Source organism: Chiloscyllium plagiosum, unplaced genomic scaffold (genome assembly GCF_037043375.1).
Source record: "Chiloscyllium plagiosum isolate Xiang-an unplaced genomic scaffold, Cpla_swu_hap1 HiC_scaffold_1, whole genome shotgun sequence".
In the NCBI taxonomy this organism is placed as follows: domain Eukaryota; kingdom Metazoa; phylum Chordata; class Chondrichthyes; order Orectolobiformes; family Hemiscylliidae; genus Chiloscyllium; species Chiloscyllium plagiosum.
In genome coordinates this window covers 83,546,584-83,565,335 of record NW_028270139.1, presented here as the reverse complement: position 1 = coordinate 83,565,335, position 18,752 = coordinate 83,546,584, and the positions used below count along the sequence as shown (strand labels likewise).

Genomic DNA, 18,752 nt, shown 5'->3' with positions numbered 1-18,752 from the left:
GGTCTGACCGATGAAGGCAAGCCTACTAAACACCATTACCTGTGACACACATTTCAAAGAATTATGTACCTGAACCCCTAGATCTCTGTTCTGCAACATTGCCCAGGGCCATACCATTAATTGTATAAGTCCTGTCCTTGCTTGTATTACCAAAATGGGATACCTTACAATTATCCAAATTAAACCCACCTGCCACCCCTCAGCCCACTGACCCAAACCACCTGTACTGCCCACCACGAGGATATTAAAGCACAAAGTTCTTTTCTTCTTGGGGCCTGGTTAACCAATGCAACCACAGGTGGCATAGTGGTTAACACTGTTGTCTCACAGCACTAGGGACTCTGGTCCAATTTCTGCCTCTAGTGACTGTGTGGGTTTCCTCGGGGTGCTCTTGTTTCCTCCCACAATACAAAAATGTGCAGGTTAGGTGAATTGGCCAGGCTAAATTGCCCATAATGTTCAGTCACGTGTAGGTTAGGTGCATCACTCAGGGGTAAATATAGAGTAATGGGTTTGGGTAAAAGGGTCAGCATTGCCTTGGGCCAAAGGACCTGTTTCCACACTGTAGAGATTTTTTTTTTAAATCCAGTTTTGAAATTTCACGATGTTATTGTGATTATACTGCAGAGCTGAGGAAACATTCCCTAGGATACCTAGCCCTGCTTATTACCGTCCCGCTCACACAATGCAGAGAGGCGGCCCATCAAGTCTGCACTCTCTCCGAAGAACACTCCACCCAGGTCTAGCTCCCCGCGATTATCCCTAAACCCCGCATTCCCATGGCTAATCCACCTGACCTGCGCAATTTTGGACGGTGTGAGGAAACCCACGCAGACACGGGGAGAATGTGCAAACTCCAGACACGTGATTAAATGAGTTTCCATTGATCGTCTTCGGGAGAATACAATTAATAACCAGTCACACTTAAAACGCGAGAGTAGAATTTGCATTGCATCTCTAATTTTAATGGAGGGATTTTGCTGGTCTGGTTCTTGGAATTGTAATACTCGCGTTCCCCTGAAAGACTTAGTAATTTTGGGTTTTTTTTAAAACTGAGACACTGCAAGGATTCTCCAGCTTATTTAAACAAAAATTACTATCATGGACCAAAACGTCATTACGGAAGTCCCTGCATCTCTCAAACGCTTAGCAAAGTACATAGTGCGTGGATTCTATGGGGTGGAATATTCCCTCACTCTGGACATTCTCATTCGCTATCCCTGTGTGAAGGAGGATGACCTGCAACAACTATTGAAGTTTGACAAGAAGCAGCTCCGCTCTGTCCTCAACACCTTAAAATCTGACAAGTTTCTTAAGAGCCGAATAAGGGTGGAAACCAATTCTGACGGGAAGAGTTCCAGACATAATTACTATTACATCAACTACAAGCTGCTGGTGGACGTGGTCAAATACAAACTGGATATTATGCGCAGAAAAATTGAAACTGACGAGAGGAATTCAAGCACAAGGTCATCTTTCAAGTGTCCGCTCTGTTTCAGTACATTTACTGATTTGGAAGTCAATCATTTGTTTGACCCTTGTACAGGTGAGCTGGGACTTTATCGGTTTCCCCAGAACATATGTTTTGATTTTCATCCCTTGTTTTGGTAGAGAATGGTTGGTTTTGAATTCATCCCACGCGATAATTTGAATATCACCGCAGAAGGTTATTTTGGGTTAGCAGCTGACAAACTTTCAGTAAGATGGTTTTTATTTTCTCAAACAGAGATATTGCAAGGATTCTCCAGCTTGTTTCTGAAATTTGTCCCGTTCTTTCTACGCCCCCCCCCCACAAAGTACGGAATCAGCTAAACTTGTCTAACACGGGGTTTAACCGCGCACGCGTATGGAGGTAGTCCAAGTTTAGCCTGATTCAGTACTCCGGCAGAAATGGCTGAAAGTTACATGTTGTACAGCGGGTTGTCCAAATCGGATCCGTGCTGGAAAAGCACAACAGGTCAGGCAGCATCCGAGGGGCAGGAAAATCGACGTTTCGGGCCAAAGCCCTTCCAATGAAGCATTCCTGATGAAGGGCTTTGGCCCGAAACGTCGATTTTCCTGCCCCTCGGATGCTGCCTGACCTGTGCTTTTGCAGCAACACTAGACGTTGGTTTCCAGCATTTGCAGTCCTTTTTTTTGCCAAATAGGATCAGTGCCGTAAGAAGGGCAGTAATATTATATACTACCGCGTTCACACCTGGCAGCAACTTGCTGAACTCACAGTTGAAATCAGCTCTTTCAATGTGGAAAACGCAAATTGCTTCAGAAACCCGAGATCTGGACGTCGATTCTCCTGCTCCTTGGATGCTGCCTTAACCTTGCTAACCAGTAAAATACCTTGAAGTCCAAATTTAGATTTAGATTTAGATTACATTACAGTGTGGAAACAGGCCCTTCGGCCCAACAAGTCCACACCAACCCGCCGAAGTGCAACCCACCCATACCCCTACACTTACCCCTTACCTAACACTACGGGCAATTTAGCATAGCCAATTCACCTGACCTGCACATCTTTGGACTGTGGGAGGAAACCGGAGCACCCGGAGGAAACCCACACAGATACGGGGAGAAGTTGCCTGAGGTGGGAACTGAACCCGGGTCTCTGGCGCTGTGAGGTAACAGTGCTAACCACTGTGCCACCGTGCCACCCAAATAGATCACATCCGATGCTCTGGCCTCATCAATCCTCTTTGTTTTCCAGAAAGTTCAATCAAGTTTGAGACTTGATTCCCCATGCACAAAGCCATGTTGACTATCCCTAATCAGTCCTTACTCTTCCAAATATGTGAAAACCCATTCCTCAAGATTCCCTCCAACAACTTGTCCACCAACAATGTTAGGGTCACGTCCCCCTGGCGTTTCCTTACCACCTTTCTTAAATAGTAGCACCATGTTAGCCAACCTTGTCTTCCTGCACCTCACTAGTGACTGTCCATGATAGCTTCCCACAGTGTTCTAGAGTTCACCTGATCAGGTCCTGCGGATTTATCCTCCTTTTATGCATTTTATGATGTCCAACACTTCTGTAATATGAACATTTTTCAATTTATCTTCCCATGTTCTATATCTTCTCCACAGTAAATACTGATGCAAAATATTCATTTTAGTATCTCCCCCCAATTCCTACAGTTCCATATGTAGTCAGTCTTGCTGGTCTTTCCAAGAGGTGAGTTACTTGCTGCAGGATTCAACCTCTGATACCGCTGTTGCTGCCACAGTATTTGAGTTTTTGGTCTGATGACTAGAAGAGCTTCTCCGAGGACCTATAAATCTGGTAGGACCACAGCGACGACAAAACTCTGAAGTTGTACCTGTGGACTAACTTGGATGAATATGCCCAAATTAACCTACTTTATATGTCCCTTAACACCTTTTTAATCTAAGGATTTTGTGGGAGAAACATTTTTTTCAAACAGGTGGTTAGCTTTACATAAGAAGAGCAAATACTTTACAATTGTCCTTCCCAATTAATTCAGCCTGAATTAGCAACCCGATCACACTCCTTCTCAATTTCCATCAGTTACAATGCACTACCCAGGTGAGATCCTGCCTTTTATTTCTTGTAGCTCCTTTTGCAGTACATTGAGCATGTGGTTTTGAAGTTATTTTTAGAATTGCTCAGTATGTACAGTCCAAATAGACTTTTTCTTTTAACAGAATGAAAATGACAAGAACTGGGGATTTGAAACTTGAAAGGCTGAAAAATGTGATTTTGGGAAAAATAATTGCTGAGCACTTTTTTAATGATTTAACTAATGGCATCTCAAGTACATTACAATTAACGTTTGTTGAAAACACAAGGATACAGGTGAGGTAACAAATCCCAAAGCGGAGGGTAATGTTTTCCTCCATTCACCATCTTCAGTTGTTACTGGAGCAGTACCTTTTGCATACCTTTTTGGAGGCAGTGACAGATGTTTTATATTTTACTTCTACTTTGTTTAAATTTCAGTTGAAGCAAAAGTGCGTACAGCAGACTGAGGAGGTAAGAGGAAGCAAATTAGAGTTTCTAGTAAATTCCTTCCTGTGATTTTTGGTGATTCTCCCAACCCCTTTATTAATTGGGAGCGAATCTTCTAAATTAAGAAGGCAATGTGGAAAAGGCAAAAGCTTTAAATGTTTTTGTAAACATAGGTTTATGGAGAATATTGGGAGTAAGATTAACTGGATAGCACTGCTAGCACCTGGGCTTGATAGGCCAAATGTCATAATCCTGTGCTCCACTATTAATCCTTCCCTTGTCATTATCCTTGTTTGCTGTTCCTGTAAAATCTATAGGCAATTTTAACTGTACATACTGTCTCACGGAGGTAGAAGAAGATGCTTCTGCAATACCTAAACGTGATGCTCGAACACTTCTGGCAACGTTTAATGAACAAATTGAACCAATTTATGCACTTTTACGTGAAACTGAAGATATTGCTCTTCCACATGAACTCTTAGAACCACAACCAACTGAGATCCCAGAACTGGCAATAAGGTAGCGTATATCTGAAATTCAGTTGTTATACTGCTGGTCACTAAATAATTTAATCAGAACAGAAAGCAAATGCTAAAGGATTCTTTGAATTTGGGTACTAGCTTATTACCTGAGGAGTAGGAGCTGTGAAATGGTGGCATGCTAATCACCCCGTACATTGAATAAGTTGAATGTTAGTGATTCTAGTCAGCAATACATGGTACAGGGTGTATAGAGAACAGAACTTGATTAGCTAAACATTAAAATCTTTTTACATATATAGATCCTGCTCATCTAAAATGATACTTCCAGATTTATCTTATCCTAACTGTACAATGCCAACACTTCAAAGTACCTATTATTGTACAAGAAGGTAATTGCAGCCAGTGCTTTGTCCAAATCCATCGTTAATATAAATCTAGAAGACTGGCTCTATTAAAATTATTTATGTTGGATAACATTAAGTTGAAGTCCCTGTGAAAACTAGAGCTTGAATGACCCAAAGGTTAATCGTTTTTAGGATTTAGAATTTTAGATTATAGCAGGAGTCCACTTCCCAGAACCCCACAAGAGGTTGACTTTCTTGTTCACATCAGTAGTGGTTAGGTATAAAAGTCAGGAATCACTCAAAGCTTTATTCATGTAGTGAGTGATTGTATTTTATTTTCAGCCAGAATCCGAAGACACATGGCCTTAAAAGTAATGATCATCCAGAGAGATGGTCAAATAAAGCAATTTGCAATGATCTGTATGAACAAAACATTGTTGTAAATGTCCAAGAATCTGATGCTAAATCTAAGAAAAAAACTGTGAAGCCTGTTAAATCACAGCCCATCTGGATGACTGCAAGCACTGTTGAGGGAGTTGGTTTGGATAAAATGGAGAATTTAGTTGGTGAGTATGTGCATTTTAATATAATTTCCTTCGAGACTTTAGGAAATGATTTAACGTGTCTTATTTTCAGCAATCCTGAATCGTTTGGTTTTTTTCTTGCAGTTATGTGTTTTATTTTCTGACAGAATGTGGGTGTTGCTGGCGAGGTCAGCATGTATTGCCCATTCCCTCATCAACCTTGTGATGAACCCCTTCCTTCAACAGCAGTCAGGGGAGTGTAGATAGATTCAGTGCTGTCAGAAAGAGAGCTCCAGGATTTTGACAGTGTTCCAAGTCTAGTTTGGAGCAGAACTTTTGTGGTGATATTCCCATGTTACCTGCTGCCCTTCTCTTTCCACGTAGTAGAGGCATTTTGAATGTGTTGCCAAAGAAGCCAGGGTGAATTACTGTTGTGTATCTGTGTAGTTGCTACACGCTGGTGTCTGTGTGTGGTGGGAATGAGATTGAAAGTGGTGTGAGAGATACCAGTGTCAAAACTTGAGGGAATAGTAATCATGACCCACTATTCTGCAACTACCTCAATGTCTAAAATTAAATTACCAAGATGACCAATGTGACTGATTGGTATTTAGTATAAAAAGCAATTCATGCCAGGTCCCATCACTTAACAGAAAACTTGTTGTTAATGTTTTATTTTCTATTTATTGAAGTTTTTAATCTACTACATTGTAACGATCCAGGTTATTATTTACAATTTATTTCCTGGCAGTTGTATGTTCTAATGTATTAGGAAAAAAAATTTGAAGGAGCTAGTAAATATAATAAAAAATTTTTGAGCAAGCCAAAAAAAGGTTTTGCACAAAGTTACATTTTAAGACGAGCCTGTGATGGTAAGAATAGAGGATTGGCTAATGAGTAGAAAACAGTTGGGATAAGGGGATGTTTTCCGGATGGTAACCTGTAATTAAAGTATTCACGAATCAGGGCTGTGTCCACTACTTATAATACAATTATCATGCAAATCATCTAGTTTGTGGATTAAAAACATGGGTGAGAGGGCAAATAGTGAAGATAACACAACATCTACAGAGTGACACAGATTTAAGTGTTTATAGTCCATCTGCAAAGCTTTTGCATAATGTGGAAATAGTGGTTATGCATTCTGGTAGGAAGAATAGAGAAGCTGAATATTAAAGTGGACGAAGACAGCAAAAAACTATGGAACAGAAGGATTTGGGAGTGTACATGCACACAAAAAGCTAACATCCAATTACAGCAGGTAATAGTGAAGGCAAATGGAATTTTGGCACTTATTTCAAATGAGTGTTTGTTTCTTTTTTCCCTTTTTTTAAAAAAGGAAAGATTTTCTAAAACTATACAAGGTACTAGTAAGACCACAGCTGGAATATTGTGAACCTGTCTGCTCTCCTTATGTAAGGAAAGATATATTCTGGCATTGAAGGTAGTCCAGAGAAGGTTCTCTACAATCATTCCAGGAATGGAAGAGTGCCTTAAGAAAAAGTTAAGTTCAGCTTGCTAATTTTAACTTTAAATAAAAAGGAGTCCATATTTATACAAGATTCATAGAGAATTAACAAGGTAAATGTGGAGAAGTTGTGCCCTTGTGGGAGTGTCTAGGACCAGAAGAAGATTATATTTCAGAATAAAGGATGACCCAGTAAGGACGGATGAAGAATTTCTTGAAGATAGTGAATTCTTTACTACAGTGGGCTGTTGAAGCTGGGCCTTTAAGTATATTCAAGACTGAGAGCTCCTTTTATTAATTAGTAAGGGGATTGAGGGATTATGGGAGAATAAGGCAAGAAATTTGGAACAGACTTGATGGGCTAAATGATCTACTTCTGCTCTGATTATGACCTGGAGGTTTAATGTATGCATAGTAAATACCCTTTCCTACCAGTTAATTAGGTATCCACTTTGCAGTTGGTAGTGCTGTGTTTTGAGTCAATGTCACTTCCTTGTCCAGCATTTGCGTATAACCCAACCATTATATATCTTTTTCTGCCCAGTGACCGTTGTTTTTTCTGATGAGACTTTTAAAAAAATTTTTGAAGTCCTGGTTTGCTTGTTTTGAAGGTGCAAGAAAATGTAAACTTCCTGTGCTTTGAAGGTGAGCTTTTACTAGGTGGCTTTCCCTGACTTTTTAAGTGGCTTCTACCCTACTTGTGGAATACTGCAGTGCATAATAATAGTTGCTCACTTTTAAACATTCGCTCATAGGATGTGGCATTGCTGGCTGGGCAGCATTTATTGCCCATCCTGAGTTGCACAAACTGCTGAAGCCCAGATAAATTCTCAATCCTGTGTATGGAGAGAATTCCAGGATTTTGACCCAGCAACAGTGAAGGATTGGCAATCTATTTCCAAGTCAGGATAATGAGTGACTTGGAGAGGAACTTGCAAATGGGGATGTTCCCATGTATCTGTTGCCCTCGCCCTCCTTGTTATAGTTGGCGTGGGTTTAGAAGGTGCTGCCTTTAGGAATTTGGCAAATTTCTGCATTAGCGGTTGCAATAGTGGTTTGTATGGTGTCAGGATTTTGTGTTGCTGAACTGTACTTATCCGGGCAAGTGGGAAGTTAGGCGAATTGCATGTTGCATTCCTATTCTGACCTCTTGTCACTACTATTTATAGCAAGTCCAGTTCAGTTCCTGTTCAATGGGGATGCCCAGGATGTTTGGGTTGAGGAAATAACAATGCTGAATATGTCAGGAGATTTGGTTATAACACCTTTTTTGAATGTTAAAGAGCAGTGGTGAAATAGTCAGTTGTGTGGCCTTTGTTACTTGCCACTTTTTTTGGGTCCAGTAGATGCCAGTGTTTGTAGCTGTACTTGAATTGGTTTGGCTAGGAGGAGTGCTGGAGGAGACTGAGGTGGATCACCCACTCAGCACTTCTGGTTGAAGATTGTTGCGAATACTTCAGCCTTTTGCACTAACATTCTGGACTCTTCCATTGTTGGAAGATGGGAAAGGATTTTTGTTGTGAGGTTAAATGTTTTTAGTGCTTCATTTATAAAGCTGTTGTATGGCATGTTTTATATGGGCCTGGAAGGGTTAATACTGAGAAATGAGATGAGCACCATCCACTGTTGTCATAGACTTGTGGGTAGAACTCCTTTTTAGGTTCATTGAAGGGGATAAGATTTCTGGTTCTTTAGTCACTGTCACAATATCTATCAAAGTAACCTGTAACCAGATGGGGACATGTAGTTATGATTTAGTTTATCACAAGATATTATTCTTAAATCAGGAAATAGTTACCTCTGATACTATAGGAAGCTGGCCCTGAAATTCACTACACTGGCAACAGCAGCTCAAATGGAGATGAGCTGGCATTCCCAGACAACATAATGGCCAAAAATTATTTCTCTCTGGGCTACTGGACAGAGCATGTAACTGATGTAATTTTTTCTGGAATGTTACTTTCTGCATGCTCCTTTCCCAGAAGAAATATGGTGCATCCTCTATTATGCTGCCTGCCTAGCAGTCACTGTACCACCTCAGGACATTGCTTAATTTCTGCAAAATTCCTCCCCTGTTGGAAAGAGAAGGAAACTCTGCAAGTGTACAGGACTGCCTTGTGTACAAAGCTGATGGGACACTGCAAGTAGTGGCTTGTGCTTGTCAAATGAGAATCTTAATTGTCTTTTTGTACTAGTATCTTCACCAAAATCAAACTCTGCTCAAGATATTGTGTAATTACAAATTTCAAGCTACCATTATTTCTCCTTTTTTTGGCACACATTACCAAAACACGTTTTTGGTGCACCATGTATTCCTGCAAACAAACATATGCCACTAAATTTCTGTTGTTTTAAGGCTCTTTCTGACAACCACAAAACACATTGCCAGATCTATATAGTGAAAATGACTGAACAGTACTATACAGCTTCCCTAATTTCAGTAGAAAAGTTTGTTTCCCTTTCTTCTTGTGAATTGTCCTGTTGAGTGACTTAATGGGTCAAAATCCTGGAATTCTGTTAACATTGTGGGTCAACCTACACCATAGGGCTGCTATGGATTCAGGCAAGCTTACCACCATGTTCAAGGGCAATTACCGACTGGCAATAAATGCTGGCCAGCCAGTAACTCCCACGTGAACTTAGTCTAAGGTTTAAACCTTATTGACAGGGCTCTTCCAGCCAGAACTGTTTTTATTCAAAGTATCACAAGCATTGAGCTCCTATTCCTTGTCTGATTCAACAGCACCCAAACTAACAATGTTCATAAACTGAAAGATATTAGATTTTACAAAGAGTTTTTCACCAGAATATACTGTCAAACCTATCCTCTGCTCATCTCAATCTGAGAGGAATAGACAATGGGTGATATCACAATTTGAGGAGAAAGTGAGGTCTGCAGATGCTGGAGATCAGAGATGGAAATGTGTTGCTAGAAAAGCGCAGCAGGTCAGGCAGCATCTAGGGAACAGGAGAATCGACGTTTCGGGCATTAGAAGAAGGGCTAATGCCCGAAACGTCGATTCTCCTGATATCACAATTTATCAACTGTGGTCTTTGATAGAGAAGAAGAAAAAAACAAACTTGCAGCAGATATCATCTGGCTCTGGGCCTCCTCCCCCATTCAATAAGATAGTGGCCAATTTCATTTAACTCCATGCTCCCTCCTAGCTAACTCCCCACAAAACTTTTCATCTTGTCCAGAATCTGACACCCTCTAACTGAATAGTCAGACTTTTCCTCAAGGTGGTGGAAAGTGTGTCAAAGACTCAGACCCTTAATTTTCAGATGCCTTAACTGGGTGACAATTTAGCTCTAGATTGTTTTAAATAGGAAATATCCTCGCTACTTAGCTGTCAAGAATCCTTGATCCTATACCTTATTTAGGGTCTGTCTTATTTTAATCCAGCCACATCTTAATTTTCTAAACTGCAGAGGACACAAGACTAGCCTGTCTTTCTCTCATAGACTAAATGTGGAATGGATGGGTTGTTCTAACAGTTCTTCTCTGAACTGCTTCCAACATAATGTTTTCTGACCTTTGAGGCTTTCTGAACTAAGGTGACTCGTACTGGGCACACATTCCAGAATTAACCATCTTTTCTTTCTTTATGCCATTCATCCTGCAATAAACAAACATTGAATTAGTTTTCATTAGTTATTTGCTTTTGATTCATGCATAAACCATTAGATATAGGAGCAGATACAGATCATTCAGAATAGAGTCTGCACTGCCATTTGATCATGACTGATACGTTTCTCATCATCATTCTCCTGCCTTATCCTTTGTAACCTTTTGTTCCCTTTACCCTTTAAAGAACCTATCTATCTCTGTCTTAAATACAGTCAATAACTTGACGTCCACAGCCTTCTGTGACAAAGAATTTCAGATTCACCACCCTCTGTCTGAAAAGATTCCTGCTCATATCCATTTAAAGGATGTCCCTACACTGAGGTGTGCCTTCTGAACCAACTTTCTCACCAACTGGTGAAAATATCCTCTCCACATCCATTCTATTGAGGCCTCTCAGTATTCTAAATTTTAATTAAAATTCTCCACTCCCACAATTCCCCATCCTTCTAAATTCCATTGAATACAGACCCAGAATCAATAAGCCCTTCATCTCCAGGATCATTTTTGTAAACCTCCTTGGAACCCCCGTCCCCCCCCAAGGCCAGCATAGTCACCTTTCAGACAGGGGTCAAAAACTGCTCAATATTCCAAATGCAGCCTGACCAGAGCCTTGTGCTGCCACAGCAGTACATCCTGTTCTTGTATCCCAGCCCCCTCACAATGAATGCAAACATTGCATTTGCTGCCTTAACTGCCAAATGAACCTGCATGTTAACCTGGAGAGAAACCTGAACTAGGAATCCCAGGTCCCTTTTTGCTTCAGATTTCTGAAGCCTTTCCCCATTTAGAAAATGGTCTACACCTCTTCTCCCAAACAAACTGCTTTCCTCTACTTTTCCCACTTTTTGTATTTCATCTTTTGCCCATTCCTCACCTTCCAAATCCTCCCCACTCAACACTCTGTCCTCTACCTATCTTTATCTGCAAATTTATCAGCAAATAATGCCCTCTGTTGACGGTTTGAAGAAAGAAATATAAACATGAATAGTTTGTTCCCAAAACAGACTTTGTGAAATGCCACTAGGCTGAATAAGACTCCTTTATCTACTCTACTCTCAGTCAGCAAATCCTTGGTCTGTGTTAGTATCTTGGCCCTAACACCATGCGTTCTTGCTTTATTCAGCAGCCTCCTGTTTGGCACCTTGTCCAAGGCCTTCTGGAAATTCATTAAGTTCACATCCACTGGCTCTCCTTTGTCTAACTTGCTCATTACCTCAAAAAACAGGAGCAGATTTTTCAGGTATTATCTTTCCCGTTATGAAGCTGTGCTGACTCCATCCCTATTTTGCAGTGCACTCTGTACACTGCAATCTCATCCTTAATATTGGACTCAATCTTCCTAATGATCAAGGTCAGGCTGAGCAACCTAAAATTTGACATCATCTGCCGCCTTTTAACAGGTGTGTTGTATTAGCCATTTTCCAGTCCTTTTAGGAAACTGCCTCACTCCAGTGATTTCTGAAAGATCACCATCAATGCCTCCAGAATCTCCTCTGCTATTTCCATCAGAACCCTGGGTTCTTCATTCCTCACTTTCTCCAGCCTCCCTTTCCAGCAGTCCAATATCTACTGCCTCTTTTTTTTAATATATCCAAAAATACTTTGCAATCTCCTTTTTTTGCAAGCTTAATCTTGTCATCTTCCCGATGCTCTTACTTTTTTTTTAAATTGCTCCCTGGATTTTAAAGGCTTCTTGCTAATCTTCACCACATTACCTTTTCCTTTCACTTTTATGCTGTCCCTGACTTCCCTTGTTGGCCATTGTTACCTTGTCCTCTTCTTAGCATGTTATATATTTTGTCTGCTGTGCCTTCCAAAGCTCAGAACAGCTCCTTCCTTGTCTTTGTAGTTGCTTTCACTTGATTTGAATTGTTGAGATTCCAGCTTCTCACCCTCCAAACTGCAGGCTGAATTTTATATTGTGGTCACTGACCTGAGGGGATCCTTCACATTCAGCTCCCGAATCAAGTCTGCCTCACTATATATATCACCAAATCCACAATTCCCTGTTCCTGAATGGACTCTTATCCAAACTGCTCACAAAACTATCATAATGACGTTTCCACAAACTCATTTGTGAGATCCAGTACCAACAGTTCACTTGTATATTTAAGTACCCATGATTACTGTAATAGGAATGGCACGATCTTCCCTGAATTGATTTTCTGCCCTGCATCCTGGCTGTTGCTAGGAGATTTTTATATAACTCCCATCAAGGCCTTTTTATTGCCTTTTACAGTTCTGCAACTCTACCCACAGATTCTATGCCTTCCAACCTTATCACTTGCTACTGATCTAAACATGTGAGGCAACCCAACCCCTGCCTTTCTGCCTGCCCTTTTTTCAAGGGGATGTGCATCCTTGGATATTTTGTTCCCAGCCCTGGTCATGCTTGATTACATCATCCTATGGAAATTCAAATCTGCACTACGACGTCAGTTACCTGTTTCGTATACAACACCCTGAATTCTGCATGGACTACCTATTACTTGTAGTTTTTGTCCTTTTTATCTGCTGTGCCTGAAGTTAAATTCCTGAACCCCTCCAAACTGTCTTATTACTTGCGTTGGAAATTTTAATAATCTGAGCACCCCCTCTTAAGTTTAAAGATCCTTCTTATGCCTCTCTCTCTTTAGCCTTTCTACTTGGATCCCAGTCCTCGATTGGTTCAGGTGGGGTCTATCCCAGTACTGATGAAGTGACCCATGAAATGGAAGCCCTCTTTTGCATAGCTCTCCTTTTAGCTATGTATTTGCTTCCTTAATCTTATCTCTTTGCCAATTTGCACAAGGCTTAGGTAATAATCCTGAAAGTACAACCTGATGACCTGTGCTTTTAAATATTTTCTTAATTCCTGATATTCACCAATCAGAACCCCTTGCCCAGGTTGTCAATGCCAATATGGGCCACAACAGGATCTTGTCCCTTGCTGTCAGGTATCCTTTTCAAGCTGACTCATTGTTGTCCATCCACCTTGGCCGTAGCAGTTAGAAATTACTCTGTACCTCCAGAGCTCTGCAATTTCTCTCAATTTAGGTTATATGCTTTTTTCAAAAAAATTCCTCTTGCTAAAATGGCCAGTTTCACATTTTCCCACATAATACTCCTCTTGCAAGATTTTTGCCCAGGATTTAAGGTATCTCTAATCCCTGTTTTTAGCCTGTGATCTCTTCAAAACATGCTTTCTACCTATGTCAGCAAATTTGGAAAACATGCCTTCGGCTTCTAGTTAGTTACATAACTTTTTATAGAAAAACTCAGCAGCAATCCCTATGGCACACCACTTTATCTTGCCAATTAGAAATATTAACTTTTATTTTTTTGTTCATGGGATGTGGCATCAATGGCTGAGCCAGCATTTTTTTAACCAATCTCCTGGCTACCCTTTAGCTTGCTAGGTCACTTCAGAATGTAATTGAGTAGAAATATTGAAGTGGACCTGGATTTACATGACTGCCAAAAGAGCTTTCATGACCACCAGCAAAGTTGCCTTTTATTGCTAGCTTTTAAAACTTACATCCCAACATCTGCTCTGGTTGAATTCAAGCTCATATCCCCAAAGTATATCTTGAATTTCTAGATTATTAGCCCAGTGATGTTACCACCACATCACTGTCTGCTATCTAGCTTGCTATTATCATGCCAAAATATTAGACCATCTGTGTTTTTATTGTAATACATTGGATAATTTAGATGTCAATTAAATGCCGATTTTGATGCTAAATACTTTTTTTCTAATAAAGGTAGTGAAAAGAAATTGTTTTGGATCAATTGTATTTGACCACTTTGTCCAAACTTCACTTGTCTAATTGTTCCAGAACACACCACATCTGAAATGCTTGATGAAGATACAGCTCTGAATAGTAAGGTTCCAAATTCTGAGGTCATAAAAACACTTATGATTCATGAGAAAAAATCATTAACTGGAGCAACCTTCCCTTCAAATGCAAATCGGAGTGAACCAGATAGTGAGACCAGTGAATCAGAGGATGAGTCAAAGAATGCAAAACCACCAACAAAATTGGATGGAAAGGAAGAGGAAAATGAGTTTGTACTAGAGAAGTCAACAGTTATGGTTGCTGGAAAGTTGCACCTGTACAGCGAAGTTAGTCAAAATCCTGAATTAGTATCTTTGATGACAGAAAAAGAACGAGAGCGTTACATTAGTATTTCTCAAGAAATGTTCCATTTAATGTATGATTAACCACTTTTTAGTATTCAAATTTCACTTGTATTGTATTAAATTCATGTTGTATTACAAGCTAGTTTTGCAGTCAGTAAATTTCTCTCTTTGTGCTGTTTAAAAAAAAAAAAAAAAAATTTTGGTATGGTGGTATCAAAGGCCTTTAATGGTTAGCACTTCTGTCTTACTATGGGAGAAAGTTTCAAAACTTGTGTTGTCATCTTAATCTTCTCTGTATGAATTGACCCATAAATTTGGTTTTCCTTCTGTGTATTCACATTTTTTTTTTAATTTGGAGAAACTATAGGTCAGAGTACTATTTCATAAATGCAACGGCCAATTTGACTTGACTACCCTTTCACTTCCTGTGGTTGATGTGAGAATATTTACCACAGACCTTTCTGAAAACTAACACATCTGCTCTGTTATTGCTACTAAACATAACCATCCCTTCTGAAATCTGCACTGGCTCCTTACTTTTGGCTTCAATATGTTTACACCATTTTCAACAGGATGTGGGTGGCTCTGGCCAGGCTAGAGTTGTTTGATATTTATCCCTATTGCACTTGCCCTGAGTAACTGACATGTAATTGTACAGGGCTACTGGCTGCCTGTTATTTTGAGGATGACATCTAATCTGTCACAAGTTTCCGCTGTGCAGATTCATGGCAAATTTGGTAGAATACCCCGTGAGGTGGTGGATCCTGGAGTGTAAACACTTGCTTCTCCACTGCTGCCCTGCCTCAGAAAGGCATCTGGATTTGACATTTGTTGCAACTTGGATAGGTGGGTGTTTTTAAATGGTTTAAAAAATTTACAATACTAGGTTATAGTCCAACAGGTTTATTTGAAAGCACAAGCTTTTGAAGCACTGCTCCTTCATCAGGCAACATTTTTTAAAAAATGATAGCGCCACCTCCAATCTTTAAAATGTCATTGAATCAGAATCCCTACATTGGACCGAATAACCTCTTTCTCCATCGAGCCTGCAGCAACTCTTCCCTCTCTTCCCCACCCCATCCCTGTAACTCTACATGGGGCTTTTTACCAGGGCAAGCCCACTTAACCTGCACATGTCTTGACATCCATGGGCCTGTGGTTTTTTTTTAAATATAGCATGGCCAATTCACTTGCACATCTTTTTGGATGGTGAGAGGAAACCCACACTGTCAGTCACCCAAGGCTGGAATCAATCCTGATGCTGTGAGACAGCAGTGCTAACAACTGAACCACACAATCCATTGCCATTGATTATGGGAGGTGCTCTGTCTGAATAATGGTTTGACGTTTGTTGACTTGTGTGATTAGTGGCCTTGGCTGCTTGATACAGATAACTCCGATACATGGATCATTCAGTTCATCACATCTACTCTCAATAAGATCATGGCTGATCTGAATCTTTTAACTCCCCTTTCTGACCTTTTTCCCCATTACCTTTCATTTATTTCATTATTAAGTCAATCTATCTACTTAATGACCCAGAATTGCACAGATGGCATTTTTAAGAAAGATGGCTGTCCAGATCTAGGAACTGCTCAATATTAGTTTTTTCAACAACATGTATGGAATGTGGAATATATGGCAAACCAGTACTGCGTTAGTGGTTTTTATTTTTTTCTGTTTTGGCAATGTGTCAAGAACAGGGTGAATCTGTTGTATGCAGAGCTGGAGATAGTGGCTTGTAAACTGGTGCAGTGGACACTAACACTGCACTTCTCTACGTCATTTTTCAAAAAAAAAGTACTATGGATGCTGGAGGTCTTGGGGGGGGGAGGGGGAAAACAAAGCACTGAAGAAACTGAGGAGATCTGGCAGCATCTGTTTTCACATTAGACTTTAACATTAAAACTCTCTGGAGGTGCTGCCAGAATTTGTTATTTCTCTAACACACTTCTACAGCAGACCATACACCTATGTTTGGGTGTTTAGATTTGGCATGGAGTTGACTAAAGTAAGTATTTTCTCTATCTATTTTGATATTTTCAACCCGATTTTTGAGGGTAGTAACTAGGTATGTGTTAAAAGTTGAGAATTGCTTGATTATTGGTTGATTTTGAAGGCATCCGTTTCTGATCTTCCATTTGAGACCTTTGCAATCAGTCACTGATTTGCAGAATTGTAATTGTAATTGGTTTCTTTGGACTCTGAAACAATACACATGTCAATGCAATCAGTAAAATTGCAGAGCTATCAGCAGGAACTTCAAATATTCCTATAGTTACAAAAAAAAATTTAAATGCATTGAAGATAAGCAGAGGTTCTCCTGGCAGGATTTATTTATTAAAAGGTCAACCACCTTGGCCTGTACATGGCAGACTTGCTAAGGATGATGGATGATACATTTCCTTAGCCAAAGGACAGTATAGAAACCCCATCTTATTCAGTAATCAATGTTGATTGTCTTTGTCATTGTGACTGAAACAAGCTTGAAATTCATTTCATAAATCTGGAATAGAAGTCCATAGAATCAGAAGAGGTTCTTCAGCCCATTAACTCAGTACTATCAAACATAATGCAGGTTGTAGTAAGTTTGAATGTTATGACACTCCCAAGTACTTTATAAAAAGGCAGTCCACTCCAGTCCCCACCACTCACTAAGTCAAAATATTTTCTCCTATCCCCTCTCAACCTCATGCCATCCATTTTAAAATAAAGCTCCTTTAGTTTAAGGATTAATAAAATTATCCAGCTACTCTTCATAGCTGAAATGCTCAAGCCTAATCAGTGTCCTGAACAAAAAACTTACAGCCCAAGTACAGGCCCTTCAGCCCTCCAAGCCTGAGCCGATCCGAGCGTACTAACTAAACTTGTGGGTCAATTCCTAAGCATCTGTATCCCTCTGCTCCCCATCTACTCGTGCATCTGTCCATGCGCATCTTAAATGAATCTACCATGCCTGCCTCTACCACTTCTGCTGGCAACGCGTTCCAAATGCCCACCACCGTGTGTGTGAAGTACTTGCCACGTGTATCCCCCTTACACTTTCCACCTCTCACTTTGTAAGCGTGAGCTCTCATTATTGAATCCTTCACCCTGGGAAAAAGTTTGTCCCTGTCTATCCCCTTCATGATTTTGTAAACCTCAATTTTTTTTTAGTGAAAATAAACCTAACCGACTCAACCTCTCTTCATAGCTAGCACCTTCCATACCAGGCAACATCCTCGTAAACCTTCTCGGCACCCTCTCCAAAGCTTCCACATTCTTTTGGTAATGTGGCATCCAGAACTGTACACAGTATTCTAAATGCAGCTGAACCAATGTCTTGTACAATTATAACATGACTTTCCAGCTCTTATACTCAATACCCCGTCTGATGAAGGCAAGCATACTATATGCCGCCTTGACCACTCTATCCACCTATGCAGCAACCTTCAGGGTACAACAGACCTGCGTTCCCAGATCTCTCTGCCCATCAATGTTTCCCAAGGCTCCTCCATTCATTGTGTAATTTGCTCTAGAATTAGACTTGCCTAAATGCATCACCTCACATTTGTCTGGATTGAAAGCCATCTGCCACTTTTCTGCCCAACTCTCCAGTCTATGTATATCCTCCTGTATTCTCTAACAGTCCTTATGCTTTCTGCCACTCCACCAATCTTTGTTTTCTACAAACTTGATCATACCAACAATGCCCTCTTCTAGATCATTTATGTACATCACAAACGACAGTGGCCCCAACACTGACCCCTGTGGAACACCACTGGTCACCTTTCTCCATTTCGAGGAAACTCCCTTCAACTACGACTGTCTCCTGTTGATCAACCAGTTCTTTATCCACCTAGCTAGGACACCCTGCACTTCACTTTCTCCATTCATCTCCAATGGGGAACCTTATCAAACCCCTTACTAAAGTCCATGTATATGACATCAACAGACTTTCCTTCATCTAACAACTTGATCATTTCCTCGAAGAACTCTATGAAGTTGGTAAGGCACAATCTCCCCTGCACAAAACCATGTTGCCCATCACTGATAAGCTAATTTCTTTCCAAATATAAAGGATTCTATCCCTCAGTACCCTCTCCAGCAACTTCCCCACCACCGACATCAGGCTCACTGATCTGTAGTTACCCAGAATATCCCTACTACCCTCCTTGTACAGGGGACATCATGAGCAACCTTCCAGTCCTCCAGCACCTCACCTGTATTTAAGGATGCC

At 40.5% G+C, this 18,752-nt stretch overlaps 1 protein-coding gene across 1 annotated transcript; it reads left to right on the top strand.

The window, feature by feature from the left end:
- Window positions 1–1,054: 1,054 nt before the first annotated feature.
- Window positions 1,055–14,671, top strand: LOC122555640 (general transcription factor IIE subunit 1-like). Its single transcript, XM_043701640.2, has 4 exons — window positions 1,055–1,546; window positions 4,279–4,480; window positions 5,130–5,353; window positions 14,229–14,671. The coding sequence occupies exons 1-4, from the start codon at window positions 1,102–1,104 to the stop codon at window positions 14,612–14,614; spliced, it is 1,257 nt and encodes a 418-aa protein (XP_043557575.1). The 5' UTR covers window positions 1,055–1,101; the 3' UTR covers window positions 14,615–14,671.
- Window positions 14,672–18,752: the final 4,081 nt, after the last annotated feature.

What these genes read in the sequence shown, in the direction of transcription:
- LOC122555640 (XM_043701640.2), top strand. Translation starts at nt 1,102, where the DNA reads ATGGACCAAAACGTCATTACGGAAGTCCCTGCATCTCTCAAACGCTTA. An exon ending in TTTGTTTGACCCTTGTACAG is followed by an intron (nt 1,547 to 4,278) that starts GTGAGCTGGGAC and finishes TAAAATCTATAG; the next exon opens with GCAATTTTAACTGTACATAC. An exon ending in ATCCCAGAACTGGCAATAAG is followed by an intron (nt 4,481 to 5,129) that starts GTAGCGTATATC and finishes TTTTATTTTCAG; the next exon opens with CCAGAATCCGAAGACACATG.